Source organism: Anas platyrhynchos, chromosome 2, assembly GCF_047663525.1.
Source record: "Anas platyrhynchos isolate ZD024472 breed Pekin duck chromosome 2, IASCAAS_PekinDuck_T2T, whole genome shotgun sequence".
Taxonomy (NCBI): domain Eukaryota; kingdom Metazoa; phylum Chordata; class Aves; order Anseriformes; family Anatidae; genus Anas; species Anas platyrhynchos.
In genome coordinates, this window is record NC_092588.1 from 4,302,227 (window position 1) to 4,322,306 (window position 20,080).

At 40.0% G+C, this 20,080-nt stretch overlaps 1 protein-coding gene across 4 annotated transcripts in view; it reads left to right on the forward strand.

Annotated features, from left to right (window-relative positions):
- The first annotated feature begins 624 nt into the window (after positions 1–624).
- TRAPPC9 (trafficking protein particle complex subunit 9) overlaps positions 625–20,080 on the forward strand; it is a 460,345-nt gene continuing 440,889 nt past the window's right edge. The window contains exons 1-7 of one of the 4 annotated variants that reach the window (XM_038173943.2): positions 625–756; positions 1,573–2,173; positions 10,395–10,540; positions 11,788–11,916; positions 14,445–14,471; positions 15,879–16,000; positions 18,194–18,319. In XM_038173943.2, coding sequence (XP_038029871.2) covers positions 1,590–2,173; positions 10,395–10,540; positions 11,788–11,916; positions 14,445–14,471; positions 15,879–16,000; positions 18,194–18,319 — 1,134 coding nt within the window. In that variant the 5' untranslated portion in view covers positions 625–756; positions 1,573–1,589. Of the gene's footprint in view, positions 757–814; positions 972–1,572; positions 2,174–10,394; positions 10,541–11,787; positions 11,917–14,444; positions 14,472–15,878; positions 16,001–18,193; positions 18,320–20,080 lie in introns of those variants that run through there. The other 3 variants (XM_038173944.2, XM_038173947.2, XM_038173949.2) reach the window with 3 other exon arrangements.

Here is a 20,080-nt window from a genome sequence, read left to right on the forward strand (position 1 = left end):
TGATATTCTATATTATCCCCAAAATATTTGTGTAGGAACTAGTTTTAAAATTGTACATTTTAGGGAATTTGAAGACTTTCTAAACACAGAAGTAACACAATGCATTTTCTTCAGTCTTCTTTTTGGGAAGAGTGCACCACTTCCATTAATTGTCTGCGATGGCAATGTTCTTTGGGTTGCTCTCCTGAGGAATTTCCCCATATCAACAGTGAATGCTTTATCAGATCACTTCAGTAATAGGTCTCTTAATTGAGCATCATAATTAAGTTGATTATCAGGGTTCTGGATTACAGAAAATCCCTTAGGGTGCAGTCACACACAGTGGACCTCAAATGGGAAGCAATGTAAATTCAGAGGCTTGGCACCACCTGAAAGATATCAGTTTGGAGACCAATTAGGGAAGGGAAGGCCGGTATTTGGGGCCAGAGGTGCCAAGTGGCGGGGAACTCCCGTCACCCTTGCCCATAGTGGAAAACAGACGATTCACTGGGTTCACTGGGACGGGTTGCCCAGGGAGGTGGTGGAGTCCCCATTCCTGGGGGTGTTCAAGGAAAGATTGGACGTGGTGCTTGGGGTGACATTGGTGGTAGGGGGATCATCCTACAGGAGAGCCGGGGCTGAAGCACCGGGGCTGAGGCGCCGCCACCTTCCCGCCCAGCGCTCGGCGCCTGCGCCGCCCTGCCCGGCCGGGGGCGGCCATTGCCGTCAGTTCCGTGCCGGCAGCAGGAGGCGGCGGGGGCGGTTCCCGGCCCGGCTGTGAGTGCCCCCCCCTCCCTCCTTCCCCCCCTAAATCTCCTCAGCGCGGTGCCCCCCTCACAGAGCCGGCAGCTCCTCGGCTCCCCCTCCGTCACGCTCTCAGCCTCCAAAAAAAAAAAACAAAACACCACCACAAATCCTGTTTTCCGCCATCTGTTTTGCCTCCAAAGTCTTCGCTTTCTTTGCGGGGGGTCAGCCTGCTGCTTGGTTTTGGGGTGTGTGTGGGGGTGCTCAGGGGTACAAAGGGGTTTGGGAGCCCCCCCACCCCGCAGCGGGGGGTTTGGGGCTGTGAATGTTTCCGTGTTGAGACAGAAATGATGGTGTGGTGCCCCCCTCCTGTGAGAGCTTTGAGAAAAGGCTGATTTTGCTTCATTCACCCAAATTTAGGAGTTTAGATTGGCCACAGCCTGGGCTGTGTGAGGGCAGTGCCAGGTTGCCTCATCCCCACCTGGGCCATCCCCACGCAGCTTCCACCTTCCAGGCAATTATTTCCTGCGTTGTTTCTCCTTGGTGTGAGGCTGGAGACCGAGGCCAGGAGAAAGCCGTGTGGAGGTGGTGGTGGGTCAGGAAATGTTTAATCAGCAGCCCTGATGGCTTGTGCACCATGTAGCTGCACCATGAACGGGACAGGGGAACACAGCCAGGTGGAAAAAACCCCACAAGTATTTCTTTAAAGCACAAGTAATGCACAAGTATGCTTTTAAAGTCATGCACAGGGTGCAGAAGTGCTTAGGAGCAAAGTCCTGGTCTCATTCGGCAGCCGCGTGTGCTTCTGAATGTTAAAAGAAATAATGCACTTTTATTTTCTTCTTCTAGCCTGCAGTTGATGCAAAATGAGCGTTCCTGACTACATGCAGTGTGCTGAGGATCACCAGACTCTCCTGGTTGTGGTTCAGCCAGTCGGCATCGTACCCGAAGAGAACTTTTTTAGGATCTACAAGCGAATTTCGGCCGTGAGTCAAGTGAACGTGCGCGACTCGCAGCGCGTGTTGTACATCCGATATAGGCACCATTATCCCCCCGAGAACAACGAATGGGGGGATTTTCAGACCCACCGGAAAGTTGTGGGCTTGATAACCATCACAGACTGCTCTTCTGCAAAGGACTGGCCTCAGACTTTCGAAAAATTCCATCTCCAAAAAGAGATGTACGGTTCCACGCTCTACGATTCCCGCTTGTTTGTCTTTGGCCTGCAAGGAGAGATTGCAGAGCAGCCCCGCACGGATGTGGCGTTTTATCCCAGTTATGATGAATGTGAAACCGTAGAGAAGAGAATAGAAGATTTTATCGAATCCCTCTTCATTGTGCTGGAGTCTAAGCGGCTTGACAGAGCCACTGATAAGTCCGGAGACAAGATCCCGCTGCTCTGTGTTCCCTTTGAGAAGAAGGATTTTGTAGGTCTGGACACAGACAGTAGGTAAGCAGCTATTTTTGGCAGCTTGCAGGTCTTGAAAAATCTATGCGGCAAGTGCTAGCCTCTAGAATAAGCCCATTAGAAAAAACAAAGCCTGCTTTTTTACCACAAAGGTCGTGCCCCTATCTTCATGTGTGTGTCTGCTGTAGTTTAAGAGAATGTAATTAGTAGTCTGACCGTATTTGTGCCCTATCTTCATGTGTGTGTCTGCTGTAGTTTAAGAGAATGTAATTAGTAGTCTGACCGTATTTGATTTGATTTATTTATATATATAAATAAATCTACTTTATGAGGCAAGTCAAGTAGCAGGAAGTATTCACAGGAGAGGTTTGGTGGATTTCACTGTAATGAGACTTTTTGCTTGAAAGATTCAAATGGTTTATAGACATACGGTGTTAATAAACAAATTCAATTAACATCAATTGAAGTAATTTGATGTTATGCTGAGGAGTAGTAGACTAATCCTGATTTTTTTTTCTAAGCCTCTGTTGTCTTTTTCATCCCACAAAATAGTAACCTTTTATTTTGGTGTCTGGGTTCAGTGCCTTTCCTTGTCTTTTTAATTATTTGATGTTCTTGACCCGTCTTGTTTTGCTGCTGTTCCCTTTTGTTTTGTCAGTTGCTTTTTGTAATTTTTATTTTTTATTTTTCTTCCTCGCATTGCATCTTCCCTTCCTAACCATGTGCACACTGAGCTTTCAGCTTTGAGAGTTAAACATTTCTGGTGTTAGGAATTGGCAATTGTGGCCTTTTAGCTTTTAGACAGGTGCAAAGCCTGCTTGACTGTGCTGCTTGAACTCCAATCCGTCATCCCTTGGTCCTGCAGAAGATAGAAGTGTGGAAGTCCTATCAAAACACATAGAGTGCATGAAAATAACATCTTTCATGTCCATCTCGTACAGCGAGGGATGCCAGTAGTGGTTCTTGCACGTGGAAGCTAAGAGGCATCCAGGCTGGGCTGCCAGGATCTGTAAAGGCACGTTCACAAAGCTTCCTGATCATGCTCATCAGGTCTGCCTGGGTAATTAATCCCAGCCTTAGAATTTCTGTGTGAGAATGGGATAGATAGAAGAAAGCGTTCTGAGTTTCTAAATAGTTAGAATTAAAAGTATTAAATTATCCCTGCTTGCTCTTTGCTGGTGTGCAGCTGAACTTGCTCTTTCCTGAGCGTGCTGGTTAGCTCCTGCAGCACTCTGCTTTCGTGGGCAGGAGAATTTATTTTACTGTTTTTTTTTTTTTTTTTTGTATGTTCTCTGGGCAGTAAAGTTTTATAGAGTAGATAAACCCTTTGAGCATCTTGGCTTTGATTACTTGGTTTGGATGAATTTTGGATGAATGTAATCACCAAGATTTCCTGTATCCAGTTAACTAAGAAAACTATGAGTTTTGGCCCCAAAATCTTTGCCTTACTATCCAAATTAATTACGTTGATCATGTCTTTTAAGTAGCACACTTCCATGTGGTACTTTGGAAATCAACTCCTTGTTCACACCCATTACTTTCTTCGGAGCAGGGGGTGTCTGCAGCCAGTGTCCAAATTATGCCTGTGAGATTCTGACTAGGTGGGAAGCTCAGTAACAGGCAGGGTGTTTACCCCTACCTGCCCAAGAGGTTACTTTATGCTGTTGAGCTGAAAAGTTGCTGCAGATCTAGTGTTGTACCTGAATTCTATACTTCTAAGCGCTTGTTGTGCTTTGCTGTTCAGAGAAAAGGTGATCAATATTCTAATTTTTCCCTCTTTGGTTCGGCAGCAAGAGCATTTTTCAGCTTTTCTTTTGCTGTGGAGTTTATTTATATATAAATATGGCAAGCAAGCTGAATAAAGAGATCCTTTGAATCAGTTTTTTAGTATTTTGTGAGACTGAGGAATGTAAGGAGATCCAAAATCCCAGGACTTTTTAAAAAGCTCTTGAATTTTGTAACAGAAAGAAGAAATCTAATCCCAAGTAAAGATCAGTGCGTGGTGTGCATGAGCTGCTCTGCACTGGCACCTTTCACGTAGCAGGACAAATCTCAGCTTCTGTGTTCCTAACAGAAATTGAGGACCAAGGAGAGTTTTTGAACTAAGACCAGTTTATTAAAGTAACCTGCACTTTCAAGTGTAACTCAAATGTGAAATGCTGGCATATTTCATTTTATTTCTTGGGTTGCAATAGAGTGCTTTTAAGTGAAACAGCTTTTGTGAGAACAGGTGAAAATTGTTAGAGGGTTAGAGATAAAGATTGTCCCTCTGTTTTCATCCTCTTTTTACTCTACTTATCCTGACCCACCAGTTGGTGTGTAACTGGTTAGAAACAATAACACCACAAATATTCTTTATTAAACTGATGGAAGCTAGCTTATAACACAGAGAACGTGTTTTGCTGCTGTAGCTGAAGATGCCTGCTTAAACTAAATAAGCATAATGTTTCCTGCAACGTCTAAATTTAAAGTTAAATTTCCCGGTGTGTAGCGAAGGTCTCGTTAGAGCTAGAGCACAGCTGTAACACCCAGCTAACAAATGGGGCTGGTATATGGAGGGAAAGTACATTGAGAAGTTACAAGGGACATATTAATTAAGATTGCATGGTTTGAAAAGAAATTAAAACGACTGAAGCTTTTTAGTCTCTTAAAGTAGACTCTCCTCCAGCAATTTAGTTTGAAATATTAAGGTTAATACTAACGAGTGGGACTAGATAGATAGGATTGATGCTCTCTGTTGCTCAGTTGGGTGACTAGCATTAATATCAGTATCTAATTTACATAATAAATGCAACATTGTCAGCTTGTTTTAAGAAGCAGAGTTCATCAATTAAGAACCTGTGTTATTATGCTGAACTTCAAATAAGAGAATTCTCCAAAAGAGGGGGGCTGGTCTTTGTCTTCTGCAAGGTGCACGAGACAATGTGACCGGGCTTTGTACTGTGACTATAACACCCAGAAAAACTCTGTGTGGCTTGTGTAGGATCTGTTTTTTGTTTGGGATTAAGTCCTAAGAAGTCTTGAAAGCTTGTCCTGTTACCTAAAAGCTGCAGGAGCTGGAGGCTGAAATAGGTTTAATTCCTGGAGCAGCCAGCCAGCAGGTCATCTTGGCAAAGCTGTTGATTTTTCCAGCGTGTGTTTCCTCATCTGTAAATTAGGTGAAGTATTTGTGGTCTTGGAGCTGCTAGGATAAGTGTAAAAGTTTCTGAAATTGGATGTACCTGGTAGTTGTTTGTAGAGGTCGGGAGACCCATCAAAGAGAATGGAACTGCAATTTCTCGTGGGGATACCAAAGTCCTACAAGCTTCAGGCTGGGAAACTCTCGTCAGAAACACCAGAAAACATCTCTTTAATTTTCCTATTATATTTCTGTTATCAGCTAACAAATGAAACATGCTCATTTTAATGTATTTAATATCGGTTTGTGTCTTAGGACCTTTTTTATTTCCTACTGGTAAGGCTTCCACGTAACACTACTGAGTGGGGAGGAAGGAGGGGTTTACAGATGTGCATTTCTCTGTACTGTAGCGGATGGGATTTGTTCACTGATATGCCAACCTCTGTGATATCTCAGGATGTGTATGTGGCTGTTAATTTTCTTTCTGTTCTCTGTCTTTCTAATTTTTGTTCTGTTCCTTTCTTTTTTTTTTCCTCCTTCTCTCATACTGCCCTGTGAGTTTGTTATTGGGTCTAAAAAGGTAGGCTGTGATTGCGTCTGTTTAAAAGTAGTTAGCTTTCCTCCATGAACCGCCTTTCCACTCTGCATTCATTGCATAGTTTAGCATTGCTTTTTTCTATTTTTTTTTTTTTTTCAGTACACACAAAAATAATTGCTGCCTGGAGCCTCACTACCGTGCTTGACACTTTTGGGCACACTTGGCAATTATCTTTTGGTAGCGATGCTGAGTTTTTTTGTAGGGCACACATGATTTGCTTAGGCGGCTGCTGGCCTCTGGAACTTGCTTTTTTTTTTAAGCTCCAAAGCCATGAAGCTGTTGCTGCCCGTGTTTTGTTTCCAGATTGAAAAGTCCTGGCAGATGATGAAATGCTATAGCTGTCCTTTAAGTCCAGACACTGGTATGATCGGTGAAGTCTCTAGTTTTGCATGCTAAGCGGGGTCAGATGGAAATTTTTGTTGAAGCATTCTGCATGAATTTTGCAAATTCATTTTGCATGTTTCTTGTCCTTAAATTCAGCCCTTTATGAAATGTGGAGGATTCAGAAAGTCCTTCAAACTTGTTGCTGGATGGTTTGTAGTGAAAATAAATGATGTCTTAAAGTATATTACTCTGACTTTTGCATAAAATGATGCTGGTAGCCTAGAAAAGAGTTGAGGTTGTTGTATCCTATATAGCAAATGAAGTAGAAAGGGACATGAGTAGGGCTTTCTGGGACCCAGAACTGGTTCACTGCCTCCAGCTTGAAGCAGCAGTCATGGTTACTGGTGCTGATGGTGGGCAGTATTATTCTGAAGAGCACATAAAGAGCCTGTTAGGTACCAGCTTAGCACAACCAACCAACTTCAGAGAAGAAGAATTTAAATTTTGTAGTATTTTTTTTTTGTATTAATTTGATTTTGTGTCGAGGAGAGGATCTTCGGGAGATGGGTTAGCTGCCTGCATGCTGCAGAATCCCACATACAGCCCTACACGATGTGGTGTTACCTTCTCTGAGGGTATTTCTGAGTGCGTGATGCGCTCCAGAAGAGCTTTTGGGGTTTTTGGGTGAGCCATAGGTGTGTCTGGGGTGAGATTTCATGTCCTAAATTCTCCTTCAGAGGAAGAAAAGAGAAACGGCTCTTAGCAGCAGGGTGCATCAAGGATCTGACCTTGCAAAAATTGCTGTCCTGTTGTAGAAAAAGTACCAATTCTTGCGTGTCAACTTCCTGCCATCGAGTAGGGTCAATGGTGGAGAGCCAAAATAATTAACCAAAGCTCTGATCAAAATTAAATTGGAGAGAAAATATCCATAAGCTTTCAGCTTTGTGGCCTGATTCTGCAGGTGAAGCTGTGAAGCAAAGCCAGCTAAACATTAAAATGAATAATCAGAATGTTATGCTGGGATAAATATGCGTGTATATATATTTTTTTTTTAATTAAATTTGCAATCCTATACGTTTTGAAGAAATTATCAATCGGTTTCTTCATGCTTTTAATGACCCGATGTTGTAGACCTGGAATTTCTAACCAAGCTTCCCAAATACCAACGGAGCTGAGTTTTATTCTCTGTGGAGAGTGGGTTTAGTTTCAATGAAGTCTTTGCCTTCTATCTTTTTTGGACGCCCTAAATTGAAAAAAATTGTCAGAAATCCTCGTGTTTGATTGTGAGAGCTAAATGGAGTCGAATGAATTTGGATTTTTAATAAATAGTAATATATTTCTTCATCATTGGGAATAAAATATCTTTTTTTTGGGGTTTATAAACAGGAAATCTTCCTAAAAGGGGAATATTTTGAATGAGCAATGCTCGCTGACACCCAAGTTTTACTGTAATGAATAGATGCATTCACGTTTTGAATATATTACAGTATATAGATATGTGTATATTTATAATATATATATAAAATCTCAGCAACATTAGGGATTGGTTAGGAAGAGCTGTTGGTGAGGCAGTGCTGTTGAAATAATTTGGGTATTAGGCTCTGATTTAGGATTCTGGCAATATCCCTTTTGCTGTCTGACTCCTATTTATGAAGTTAATAGTAGACAAGCTAGAAAATTTGGAAAAAAAACCCCACACCTTAAAACCTACAGTTTTGAGAGAACAGGGAGTGTAGTTTGTCCATAAAAACACAGAATACTTGAAAATATAGGGGGAGGAAATCCATAAAAACACAGAATACTTGAAAATATAGGGGGAGGAAATCAGAAGTGTTAGCATCTTGGAAAGGAAATGTAGCTCTGGAAGGAAACTGTTCCTTAATTCCACTACTTATTTTGGGGTAAAACTTGAAAGTGATGTAACACTTCACTTTTTTTGATGTAACCAGTAAAACCTGGCAGTATTCAGGGTTGTATAGGAGAGTGTAAATTGTTTACAAGGTTACAACGCACATTTTTGGCCACCTTATTTCTCTATCACCTAAAGCTCAGGCTGACGTCTTGCTAAGGTTAGAAAAAGTAAAAGATAAATACTTCAATTCCTTGATGTATTTGAAAGATAAAGAGCAGCTGTTGTATTTAGTTTCATCTAATGTCACCTCCACATCAATTGTGAAAGTGATGTGATAGATGAGAAAAGTGGGAGCGTACATTTATATTGAGTTAATTTGCAACATTTTAGTTGGAGAGGAGCAATAGGAGACAGACTTCTTGCCTCCTTTTAAAATTTCCATGTTTTCTTCTAAACAATGACACTGGTTCTGACTGTTTTTCTGTTTAATTTTTATATGGACAGTGCACGTGTCCGAATATCTTCTCTTTTTAGATTGGTGTCCTCCATCCATCCATCCAAATCAGTTACTCTCTCTGTCCTCTTGAACTTCTTTTCTTTTTGAACCAGCTACAAGGAGTAAGACATTGCTTGATGGCTGAACGCAGAATCTACCCTTAGCACTTGATGGCTGTCTTTGATGTTAAACCAAAAAACACACCCAAACCCTCAAAACAAAAACCCCAGTAATGTGTGATTTTTCTTATTGTTCCCATTTCTTCTAGCCTTTATGCCTTAAAATCTGAAGGATAGAAATTAATATGCCTCTTAGACCTTCCCTTAAGCTTCATATATTCCTCCTTTTACTTTTTTCACACGTCAGGCTTCATAAAAACAGCAGTCTGTTGAAATTGCAGTGAGAGATTCTCAGTCAGTCGGTAATTCAGCTCTGGGAAGCTCTGCGTGGCAGGGAAGCACCACCTCGAGCCCCATTACATCGCCTGGTCGTGACGTTTCCTCGTATTTCAAGTGTGCTTTAGGGTAGGAGAGAGAATGGATGTTACCTGTTTGGTTTTTGTTTCACGTTGCTAGATAGGTTCACATATGCTAGGGAATTTTGTAAAAAAAAAAAAAAGATATTCTACTGGGTGTTTTTTAAATGAAAAAAGTCTAATTGCAACTATTATAAGCTGAAAACTTCAAATTATTACAGGCAGTCTGATGTGGTCTTGTAGTTTTGGAAACCCTTGTTGTCCAGATTCTTTGGCAATCCTTCACGTATATAGAGAAGAAGTGACATCTACAAGAATTCTTTTAATTAAAACTTAAGTCACAGATAACTTCATTTTATTTTAGCCTAAACAAAAAAAAATCTTGGTGTGAAGTTTGGAACATCAAATATACCATGTGTATGTAGGTATTTATATCTTCACATACTTGGAAGGCATTGTTAGAAGGATACACAATTGCAGTAACGTAGATAAAATAATCAATTGCCTAAGCTGAGGTTTGGTTCTTCAAGAAAATGAGGTGAGGTTGAGCAAGGCTCTTCTGGCTAGGGAATACTTCTGCAGAAGGGGAGATCTGAAGCACTGCTGACGAACTTGAGAGTAGTGTTGGCCTGAGCCACGACTGATCTCTCCTGTCGTAAGAAGGAAGAAGGTGCTTTGGAAGTATTGTGTCTTACATTGCAGCTGTTACCTTGCTTTAGATGCAACTTAAAATAAACAGAAATAAAGAAAAAAGTAAGGTTAGTGTCTTTATTACACTGATTGATGTCCCAATTCCTTTCTAGTTCCACCTTGGCTGTTGGTTTCATTTGGGAAAGGAAAGAAACTGTATTGCTCGTGCTGTCTCAGCTTTTATTCAAATAACTAAAAAAGGAGTAGCAAGAGAAACCCAGTCAGTGCTTGCCTGAAGTGGCAGTGGTTTTGTTGGGTCTGTAAGTGTGGAGTAGGGTAAAAATATAAAGGAGACAAAGGCATCATCAATTCTTTCACTCATCATTGCTTTGAAAGAAAAATATTCTGTTCTTGTGACATAACATTTCTAAACAGGTCATATTTCTTTACAAGCGTAAGCAATTCTTTACTTTTTACAAATGTGTTTTGTATTTTATTTCTTTTGTGGCACACTGAAGGGCAGTCTCTTAGCTTTATCTGACTCCATAAATTCTGTCTAGCCCAAGTTTGCATTGTTTTTTGCAACGTCTTCTCAAAACGTTGGTTCTTGTACATCTGCGTACTATGCTGCTTAGAATTCATACTGAATATTTGCTCAGAGAAACAGAGTAAATAAACATTGATCTGCTGTTAAGGAGGAAAGAACATTGTCTTTACCTCAAATGGGTGTTTCTTGGAAATAACTGCAAATTGCACTTTTTATTTTGCAGACACTACAAGAAGCGTTGCCAAGGCCGGATGCGGAAGCATGTTGGGGACCTGTGTTTACAAGCTGGGATGTTGCAGGACTCCTTGGTGCACTACCACATGGCGGTGGAGCTGCTGCGGTCTGTAAATGATTTTCTGTGGCTCGGAGGTAGGATTAATTGATGATAGTGAATTGAATGGTTAGCTGCTAAAATCCAGAAAATGAAAGTACCTTCTATAACTTTCCTTCTGTGTTATGAAAAGTAGGAGCAGCTTTGGTGGCCAAAATCTGAATTTTAAGCGTGACTAAGAATGAAGTCAAAAAATTAATAAGAAATGAGAAAGAAAGGTGTTTCAGAATACCTGCAATGCAAAATGTAATTTTGTAGGAAAGCTTTTTAAAATTGTTTTTAAGAACAGTGCTACTTTTTAATACTTTTTTTTTTTTGAAAATATTTCTTTTTTCAGTGGATAGTACAGATGATTTTGAAATCTTTCCTGCAGGTATTACTGTCGACTATTAGCCAAAGATTTTTGCCTTTACATCTACCAAAGCCACAAGTGTTTAACTTCCAGTAGCATATCTTCCTTCTGCTTTGAACTTTCCCATTCTACTTGGAAATCCTTTTAGCTTTCTGCGTGCTTTGTGAATTACATATTATGAAAGCTTTAATACCTTCTACTTCTTCCCTTCTTCTCTTGCAGAAGGTTAGATGGCTCGGGATTCTTAAAGCACAAGAAAACTTTTTTACTTGTGCAGGGCATGAGGATATTTTAAGGCCCAGCTGTCGCATTATAAAATTATACTCCTAGAAATTACAATAATTGAGGTTGGAAGTGACCTCTAGAGGTCCCCTGCTCTGACCTGCTCAAAGCAGCCTGGCAGTCCAGCCTGGTTTTTTATGTTCTTGTTGCCCACCTCTCCACTTTGTATCTCATCAGTTTGGCTATAAAGATGCTACTGGGAGACTTGTCCAAGATATACCACATGCACTGCTTTCCTTTGTCTTTTGTTTCCTTTGTGATTTCTACTCAGTAAATTGATGTTTCCTGTTCCCAGTCACCTTCCCGTTCTTCGTGTGCTTGGAAATGGCTTCCAGGATTTTTAATAGCCTTGTCAGAGAGCTGAGATTGCCCTGCCTGCAGACCCCTGGTAGCTTCTTCTTGAAGATGGGTGTGATGTTTCCTTTTGTCTGTCATTAGAAACCTCCCCCTGCTCAAGGTGGTAGAGGGCAGCTCCTCAGGTGCATCACATAAAAAGGACGCTGAGTATCTCAGCCTTTTCCATGGCCTTTGTCACTCCTTTCCAATTAAAACATACTTTGTATTCATGTCAATTAACTCAGCTGCATGGTACTTCACTTCTTGAAAGTGTCTCTACTAATTTGCTTTTTTTTCTTTCCCTTTTATCTCTAGCTGCCCTCGAGGGGTTATGTTCAGCATCAGTCATCTACCATTACCCTGGTGGCACTGGAGGTAAAGTTGGATCTCGTAGGGCACAAGGAGGTTCTCTTTCTGCTGAGGCAGGCAACAGGCACAGACCAGGTAAGCACGGGATTTGGCTTTTATTCTGAGCTCTGAACCTCAGGGCTCTGCTCCAGTTGTTGGTGTTTAGATATCCACACACAAATACACACTCCCCCCTTCACAAATACACACTCCCCCCTTATTCCTCTAGTTTTCCATGCTTGTTCCTCCTTCAACTGCTTCTGTCCCTCCTTCTCTCTGCCTTTAGTCCATCCCCTGTATCTCCCATAAGAAGTCTTGCACAATCCCAAGGTATTTTTTTTCCTTTTGTCCTATAATCCACACCCTGGTAGGCAGTAACATCCCTTTGCTTGTTCAGGTGGTGTGGAGAGCAGCTCAGGAAACGCAGCGAGATGAGATAACACCCATGGACAGCTCTTTTGACTCCAGGTTATTGGGGTTCAGCTGTCACAGTTCCTCTGTGCTCTTTTGTGACTGTGGAGTTGAGCCTTTAATTGCATAACGAACACTTCACAAATGGTGCTCAGGCTCCTGAAAGCTTCTGGGACCTTCCAGGAGAGGCTGGAAAAAAAAAAAGCTGTACACAGCTGTACAGTACAGTTTGTACATGTGTATTTACAGGCTTCCACAGTGCTGAAACAAACAGAAATTAGGTTTACGTGCTGGGTTAAGTATTTCTGTGTGCAGTGAGATCAAAATCAAGTCCTTCTTTAAATAAATAATAATAACAAACCAAACTCCACCCATTTTTATTCATCTGTAAATCACAATATAGTAAACATTTGCTTTGTATTACCTTTAATACATACTGTGTGTGTTGACACCAGATGATCTAGATAATAAAATTACCTTATTTAAGGAGAAAACACGAGCTTTGCAGGAAATATTTAGTGGTTAAAATCTGTCTGTTTGGTCCCAAGACTTTTAAGTTTATTTTTTATTGCCTGCTAGGGTAAAATTTCCTGCAGTTATTAATCTTTCTCCACTTTTTAACAAATATTTAACATTATATAATGCAGTCTGTTACTGAAGTAGGTAACAAATAAGTCACAGCTATGAGAATGATTCAATAAAATACATTTGGGTGTATTACTGCTGCTTTTGTGTAAGATGTTTTATAGCTCATAGTCCTTCTGTCACTTCACATAAACAGATTTTTCAAAGGACTATGAAGCAAATGTTAGCATCAAGAAAAACTGATTACAGACTTTTGGTTATCCCTTGCAGATGGAAGTGTTACCTCGTGGCCCACTAGATATTGTTCTCTAACACCAGTTATGATCTTTTAATGTTTTTGAGATCTGAAATGCTAACCTCTGTCTAGTCACACAGCTGTTGCTGTGATGCTTTTTTTCCTCTACGGTTCTCCGAAAGTTTCTTTTCACTACCTTTTATTGGACCCCACAGTGCCTTTCATTTCAAATCTCTGCAAGCCACCCCTTGGCTTATAATCTACTATATTTTAATTAACTTTTGGGGACAATATTTAACATGGAGAACTACTTCCAGTGTACCTCAGTCCAGATGCAGAAGGGCTTCCCAAATTCTAGGCAAATCAAGAAATGGCATGCGTGGAATTGGGTGTTCAACTTGTGCTGAGTTTTGAGGGATGTAGATCCGAGAGGTACCTGGATTACTTCCCAATGTGCCTGCCTGGAATCGCTTCTCTTCTTGTGCCCGTAGTTCAGCCTGGCCACAGCAGGGTTCCTTGGTACCATCTTCGTGCTCAGACCTGGTCAAGAGAAGCATCTTTGTCTTGAATCTTGTGGGATTTCCACCATTCTTAGCCTAGAATGCCAAATACTGGCTGGAGCACCTGGAGTGTAAAAGTCAATTTTACACTGGGAGTAGATTTTTACACCTAGAATGTAAAAGCAGATTTTGAATCTCTATTTCACCCTGAGACTGAGCAAACGAATTGAAGGGAGGTCCTTCCTCTCACAAAGTGTTGTTTTGAACTGCTTAACCCTCCGTCTTAATTTTACTGCTGAGCTTAATCAGCAAGGTGTTATCTATCTGATAATCCTCCTTCCGTGCAGCCGTCTTGTCTGCTGTTTTATGAGAACAGCCTGGCTTGGTGGCTTTTCTGCCTTTACTCAGTTATTCAGAAAATGTGATGGAGTGAAATTAATGGTAATCAAAAAGGGATATGTTGGGTACAGTTCTTTGAAAATGTTATCACAGAGTATTTTGTGAACTAAAGGAGCTCATACGGAGAGGTTTAAGCACTGCAGGACCTGAAATTAAAATACCAGAGGATTGTGACAGGAACTTGCCAACTAAAACAAGAATGGAGAAAAAGCATTTGCCTTTAAATTGTACAGTGAAAATTCTTCAATTCTTTACATGCTGCAGAATTAATTGCAAATTTACAAGATTTTTTACCTTGTTTTTTTACAAAATGATATTTAACGTATTGTGACTACTTGAAGTGTAATTGGTAGTCCTTCAAAACAGGAACGATGATTCTGATGCGCTTTATAATTTTGTTCAAGCCTGATGATCATTATTAAACATTGTAAGAGCTTATTCTGTTGGCTTTCTTGAAGGCTGAAAAAAAAATCAATTTTTGTTCCTCCTTTTAGGGGCACAAGAAGTTCTCATTGATCCAGGTACATTATTTTCATGCATGTTTCCGAAGTATTTTCTTTTTATTACTTGCATTTGTTTTGTATCTGTATATGTAGTGGCTGCCACTTGCCAAAACCAGTCCTGATCCTCCTGCTTCAGGTTTTGGCTCAAAATCTTGAGGAAGCAAAGAGACTGTGAAGGGTAACCAGTACAAAATAAATGGTGTAATTCTGTGATTGTGTCCCTGGAAAGTCTGATCAAGAGTGTTCCTTCCCATGAGTAGCGAGGTTTTTAAAAATTTTTAATGGCCTGAATGGTTACATTTAGCCTTACACTGTCGTGGTACTCCTTCAATCATCACGAAGATTTTTGCAGTTAGCTTCCATAAAACACCGTAAAGCTTTAATTGCAGGTGTTTGTGGTCTGATTCTTTTAAGGTTGACAGACATAGAAAAAAGTTCTTTAGCAGTTGAGGATATAAATAACATATCTGAATATACAGAGTGAGTAGAAATTATCTTTCACAATTTTTAACTGTCCATTAAAAGTTAGGTCCAGCTCTGAACCATGAAGATTCCTTTGCCGTCCTAGTAAAGAAGCCTCTTGGAGAAATAAATTACTGTCTAAATTTAGGCGTGTAATCGTACAGATTAAATAACACGTAAGGAGATACAGCGCCTTTCTAAACCTTTGATGGATGTTTTCAATTTTATTGTTAACTCTGCAATAAAATTGAATTCTAGAAATAAAATTTCCAGGTGCTTATTAATACCCCAGATATCCTTGGCTTCTATTTTATATTCTTATCCCTTGTAGACGTGAAGATTCTCTCTGTCTCTTTCCTTCTTTCTTATATGAGAAAAGCAATTTTGTACTATTTTACTTGAGCCTCAGGTAGTTTTCTGTTTTAACGTGGAAGGCTCAGATTGGGTGGCCTTTAGTTATGCTGCTGTAACAGTTGTTTTTCTGGGATTGGACATAGGGAAGAGAAGCATTTGTCTTAAATGATTGGAGGAGGAGATCACTGTTCTAATCATCAGTTTATAGAAGAACTTGCACATTTTTTGTGTGCGTGCTTTAGAAATAAAATTTGTAAGTAAAACAAAGAAAAACTCAGATTAAATTTGCATATCCAGATGTGGCTGTAATCGAATTTTAGCAGCCTAATATCTTATTCATAGCCTAAATACTCAGATACTTAAAACCTTAAAAGGTTGAATAATTTGATTATTTCCCATGTGCTGATTGGTGATTGAATCCATTTTTTTGTTTTCCCTCTAACATGACATAGTAAAACAGAGCTAGCGTTTTTTAGGTAGGGCAGGTATTCTTTGTGTATGCCTTGGTCAAACCTACAGCATATCCTAATGTTGTCGTCGCTGTTTTTCTTAAATATTTACTACTTGCTAGAAGTCCTTCTGCTCATTTCTTCCCCTGTCCTGTTCTAGGCGCGCTGACTTCAAATGGTATAAATGCAGATACCAGCGCTGAAATTGGACGTGCCAAGAATTGCCTGAGCCCTGAAGACATCATAGATAAATACAAAGAAGCCATCTCTTACTATGGCAAGGTAATTCTACCTAGCTTTAAAATTTCACTGAAATTCCTGTATTTAATGAGTGCTGTGGTTTTTGGTTTGAGAGTATCTTCTAAAGCATTACAATTTTTACAAATTGCATTACACCTGCAATAGCAAGGCACTGAGTGAAATATTCACTGTGCCTGCTTGTACCTGGAGGTTTTGGATTAATTGTCCTAAATATATAAAGCACTCTCAAGCAGAAGTATTGAATGTTGGGGAGGTTTGTTAACTATTAGGTATGTTTATAGTTTTTATTACATACCTCAGCAACTTTATGGATGCTTTTATGCATTGTGGGAGCTGAATGTGAGCTTATTTATTGTGCCTGCTGGAATGATCTCTGGGGAATTCAGGAGTTTATGAAGGGGTTGCTGATGATGGATATGATTTTACAGGACTGTTAAGGGAAGCTTGTATTTAACGCGTGTGGTCATGAGGAAAGGACAAAGGAAAGGCCACAAGAAGGGCAAACACTCATTTATGAGGATTTAGAAAATTAAATAGTTCTCGGCTCTACAGGAACTTTATTGGGGGATTTTTTGTGCAAATGTTCAGAGCTTAAGGTAGTAAGGTAGCTTAATATTTGCATTGGTCGTATAGTATAGAGGAAAAAATTTGATTTCATACTGTGATAAGAGTAGCTCAATATCCTCATCAACACTAAAGCTGAGTTTAATTGTGTTATGATGTAGTTATATACACTTTAATCACTTCTTCATTTCAGTTAGTCTTTGATTTTTAGAAGTATGTTTAAAGATGAGATGTCATTCCCACACTTGTATTGAAGGGAGACTCCAAATGAGACAAGATAAATCATGTCCATGAGTTAATTGATGAGCAGAAGCAAGAGAATGTGGTAGTTTGGGGGGCAGTTTCACCAATACAGCAGTAATCCTCAAGTATGTATTCAGCTTTTTATGTTACCTTAAGTTGCTCATCTAGCAAGGATATGATTTCTTTAAATTTTGGACTTCGTTTTGGGGAGGTTATTTATATTTTGATTATAATCATATCTGGTATGCTCTCAGCAAGTAATAATAAGCTTCACTTGCAAATAACAAAGAACTTTGCCTTGGGACTGAGCTGTGGCTGTTCAAGACAAGTTTATTTAGCTGTTGTCTAAGCCCTACAGGCAGAACAGCTCTCAGCTGTAATGCTGAGGAAGCAGTACTTTCTACACATTTTTTGATGTCATCACTAAGCATAAAAAACTTTCACATCAGCTTCTCAAATGGATTCGATCTCCCACACTTCGCTTTTGCTGATGTCTCGAGCACTTAAGGAAGGAAGATGGATCTGTGCTTCTCTGGAGCTATTTCTGTGTTTCATTCAGGGCTTTATTTCCCCCCATTAAGCTCCAAACATACAAGACTTTAAGTTAAGCAGGAGATTCAAGCGTCCAATATGGGCACTGTTTGGGGAAATAACGAGATCAGATTGTTTGTCTGGAAGATTGCCTGTGATGCCTGAGCTCAAATGGATCAATGCACCTCTGTGTTGTTTTTGGCCTTTCTTAGGCAAGCTGCGTAATGAAAATAAAACATTAATTTACAGAAAACGGTATCAGCTAGATATTAGAAGACTTGGAACGGTTTGTAATTCACCTGTGATCAATGATACTGCTTTAACTAAAGAGAAAATCGATGGAGTAAAAACTACAGTTCTGTTGGTACAGCTTCCTCCACTCTATAATACGTTTTGTGATCAGTAGAATAGACAAAATAAATCCCCAATTTACCTTGATAGAACAGTTTTAGGTGGTGAAGAGTAATTGTAAAACTGACCTGCCTATTACCAGCCTTGAGCTTATAGAGGTATTATCCTGTGCAGGTCGAATCTAAAACTTTCTTGTAGACACACACCGTGTGTATGAGGTTACCTAAATTGATGCCCATATTCCCAACTTTCCTCCTCATCTGAACCCAAAGACTTGAAGCTCTGCGGTGTCTGAAAATAATAAAACAGAGGGAAAAGGATGAAAACTGTTGTTTTGCATAATTACATTTCAGATGTCACGTTAATTTTCACTTGGGCACGTGTTGATAATTTAAGTGTAGTCACTAGCGTTAGGGAATTGCTGGGGTTTGGAAGCTGTGACAGCTGATTTACGTGCTGGGGAGAAATACTTATCAAATCTAACAGGTGCCATACTTAATATTATTTAAACTTTCTCTCTCCAAGTACAAGAATGCTGGTGTGATTGAACTGGAAGCCTGCGTGAAGGCAGTGAGAGTCCTCGCGATACAGAAGAGGAGCATGGAAGCCTCTGAGTTCCTTCAGAATGCAGTTTATATCAATCTTCGTCAGGTATGTGCACAACATCCCATGACTCTCCTGTTCCTGTTGGAGAGGTTACACTCAGATGTTAAAATTACAGAGATTTAGGAGACTCCAGTTTCATTTCTGTATCACAGATGTGGAAACCATCTACTACTTGCTTCTCACTAGGACTTCTGATGGTTTTCGTATCTCTGAGACTGCTTTAAGAAGGTATTTACAACTCATTTAAAAATCGGAGGACTTAGGTTGAGATAAGAGACTCTAGCAGTTATTTTCTCTCCTGAAGACAAAATGTACCATTCTTATTCTCTTGAGTTGTTGTGCTAGGGAAAAATAGCTGCTTAAGGCAGATCTCCTGCCTTGGATTTCTTTATTTGATTGTATCTTGTTTAATGAAACTAGGAATGGTCTTTCACAGAGTGAGCTTAGAGTATAACTGTATTGTTACTTGGTTGAGTTTTTGTTGTGCAGTGCTGTGTCTGGGTAATGCCAAGTCAGAAAGGAATTCAGAGGGAAAAAAAAAAAGTATTTGGAACTGTGAGAAAAGTGGGGAGCACGGGGAGGAGAAAATTAGGCGTAGACCTTTTCACTTCAGGGAAGACTTGAAAATGTTAATTTGTAATTACAGTATTTTTAATTGTTTCTGTACTTTAGTATTCTGTTATGTGTGCTTATAGTGAAGCTTGTTAGCACTTGATGATGCTCAATTAGGAAGTTTTCGAAGTGGGGAATAAATCCTATAGTCATATAGCTGCAAAACTGGCTCTAAACACAATTCCTGCAGAGATTATCCAGAGCCTCTCTAGTCTGAAATGAAGATGGTGAGTTCTGGTGAGCTCACTCTCATACTGGGAAGCTGATGCTCAGTACTACAACAGAACAAGATATTATCAGTGTCTCATGCTTGGTGTCACCAGTTATGCAAAAAAAACCCAAGGAAACCAAACCAAACTGGTGTGGTGGAAACAATTCATAAAAAAATTATTATATTTCTTACCATTTTTCCTCTTTTGCTCATTGTGTCTTGGTAAAACCAGCAGTTGAAATCCACACCACTGAGCTAAAGCCCAGATTGGGACAGCAAAAAAAAGGGGGGTAGAATAATTTCTTCAATGTGCAGATAATCTATTTTGCTTATTAAATCTGTACAATGTCTCAATTTTTTTCTAACCAAAGAAGAATGAAAATTTAATTGGTTAATGAACTATCATATAAATCATCAATTTTGTCATGGGGTGTCTTAACTGCTGCAGTCTTTGCCTTCCTCTTAATTCTCCAGTGGCTTACGCTGGCAGCTCAGTAGCCTTTCATGCATGCTGTTGTGGCAGGATTTTTGTGAAGCTGCTGTGCCAGTAATTTTCCCTTTTTTCGTTGTTGTGTTGTCATTTGCTTGGCTTGCAAGCTTGGGTATTGCTCTTACGTTGTGTTGATTATGGGAGCAATTATTATTATGAGAATCATGTGTTCTCCTCCCCCTTCCCACTGATGCTGTAACTTGAAGTTTATATTAGAGGAAAAAAATAGGATTAACTTTACTAACTGGCAAAGTCTATAAGGCATTTAAATAGCTGCTAATAATTACCTTGTAATAAACATGCACAAAGCTCGGCAGCTGCTCAGAATGCAGCCCCTGTCCTGATCAAAGCTCGCACCAGCCAGCTCTGTAGTGTCACAACCAGAAACAACTCAGGGATTGAGCAGGTCCTGATGAGAAGGATGTAGTGAGAAAGCACGGTGAGAAGGCATCGTTGCTTCTGTCACCTGCTGTGTTGGAGAGAACAATCAAAG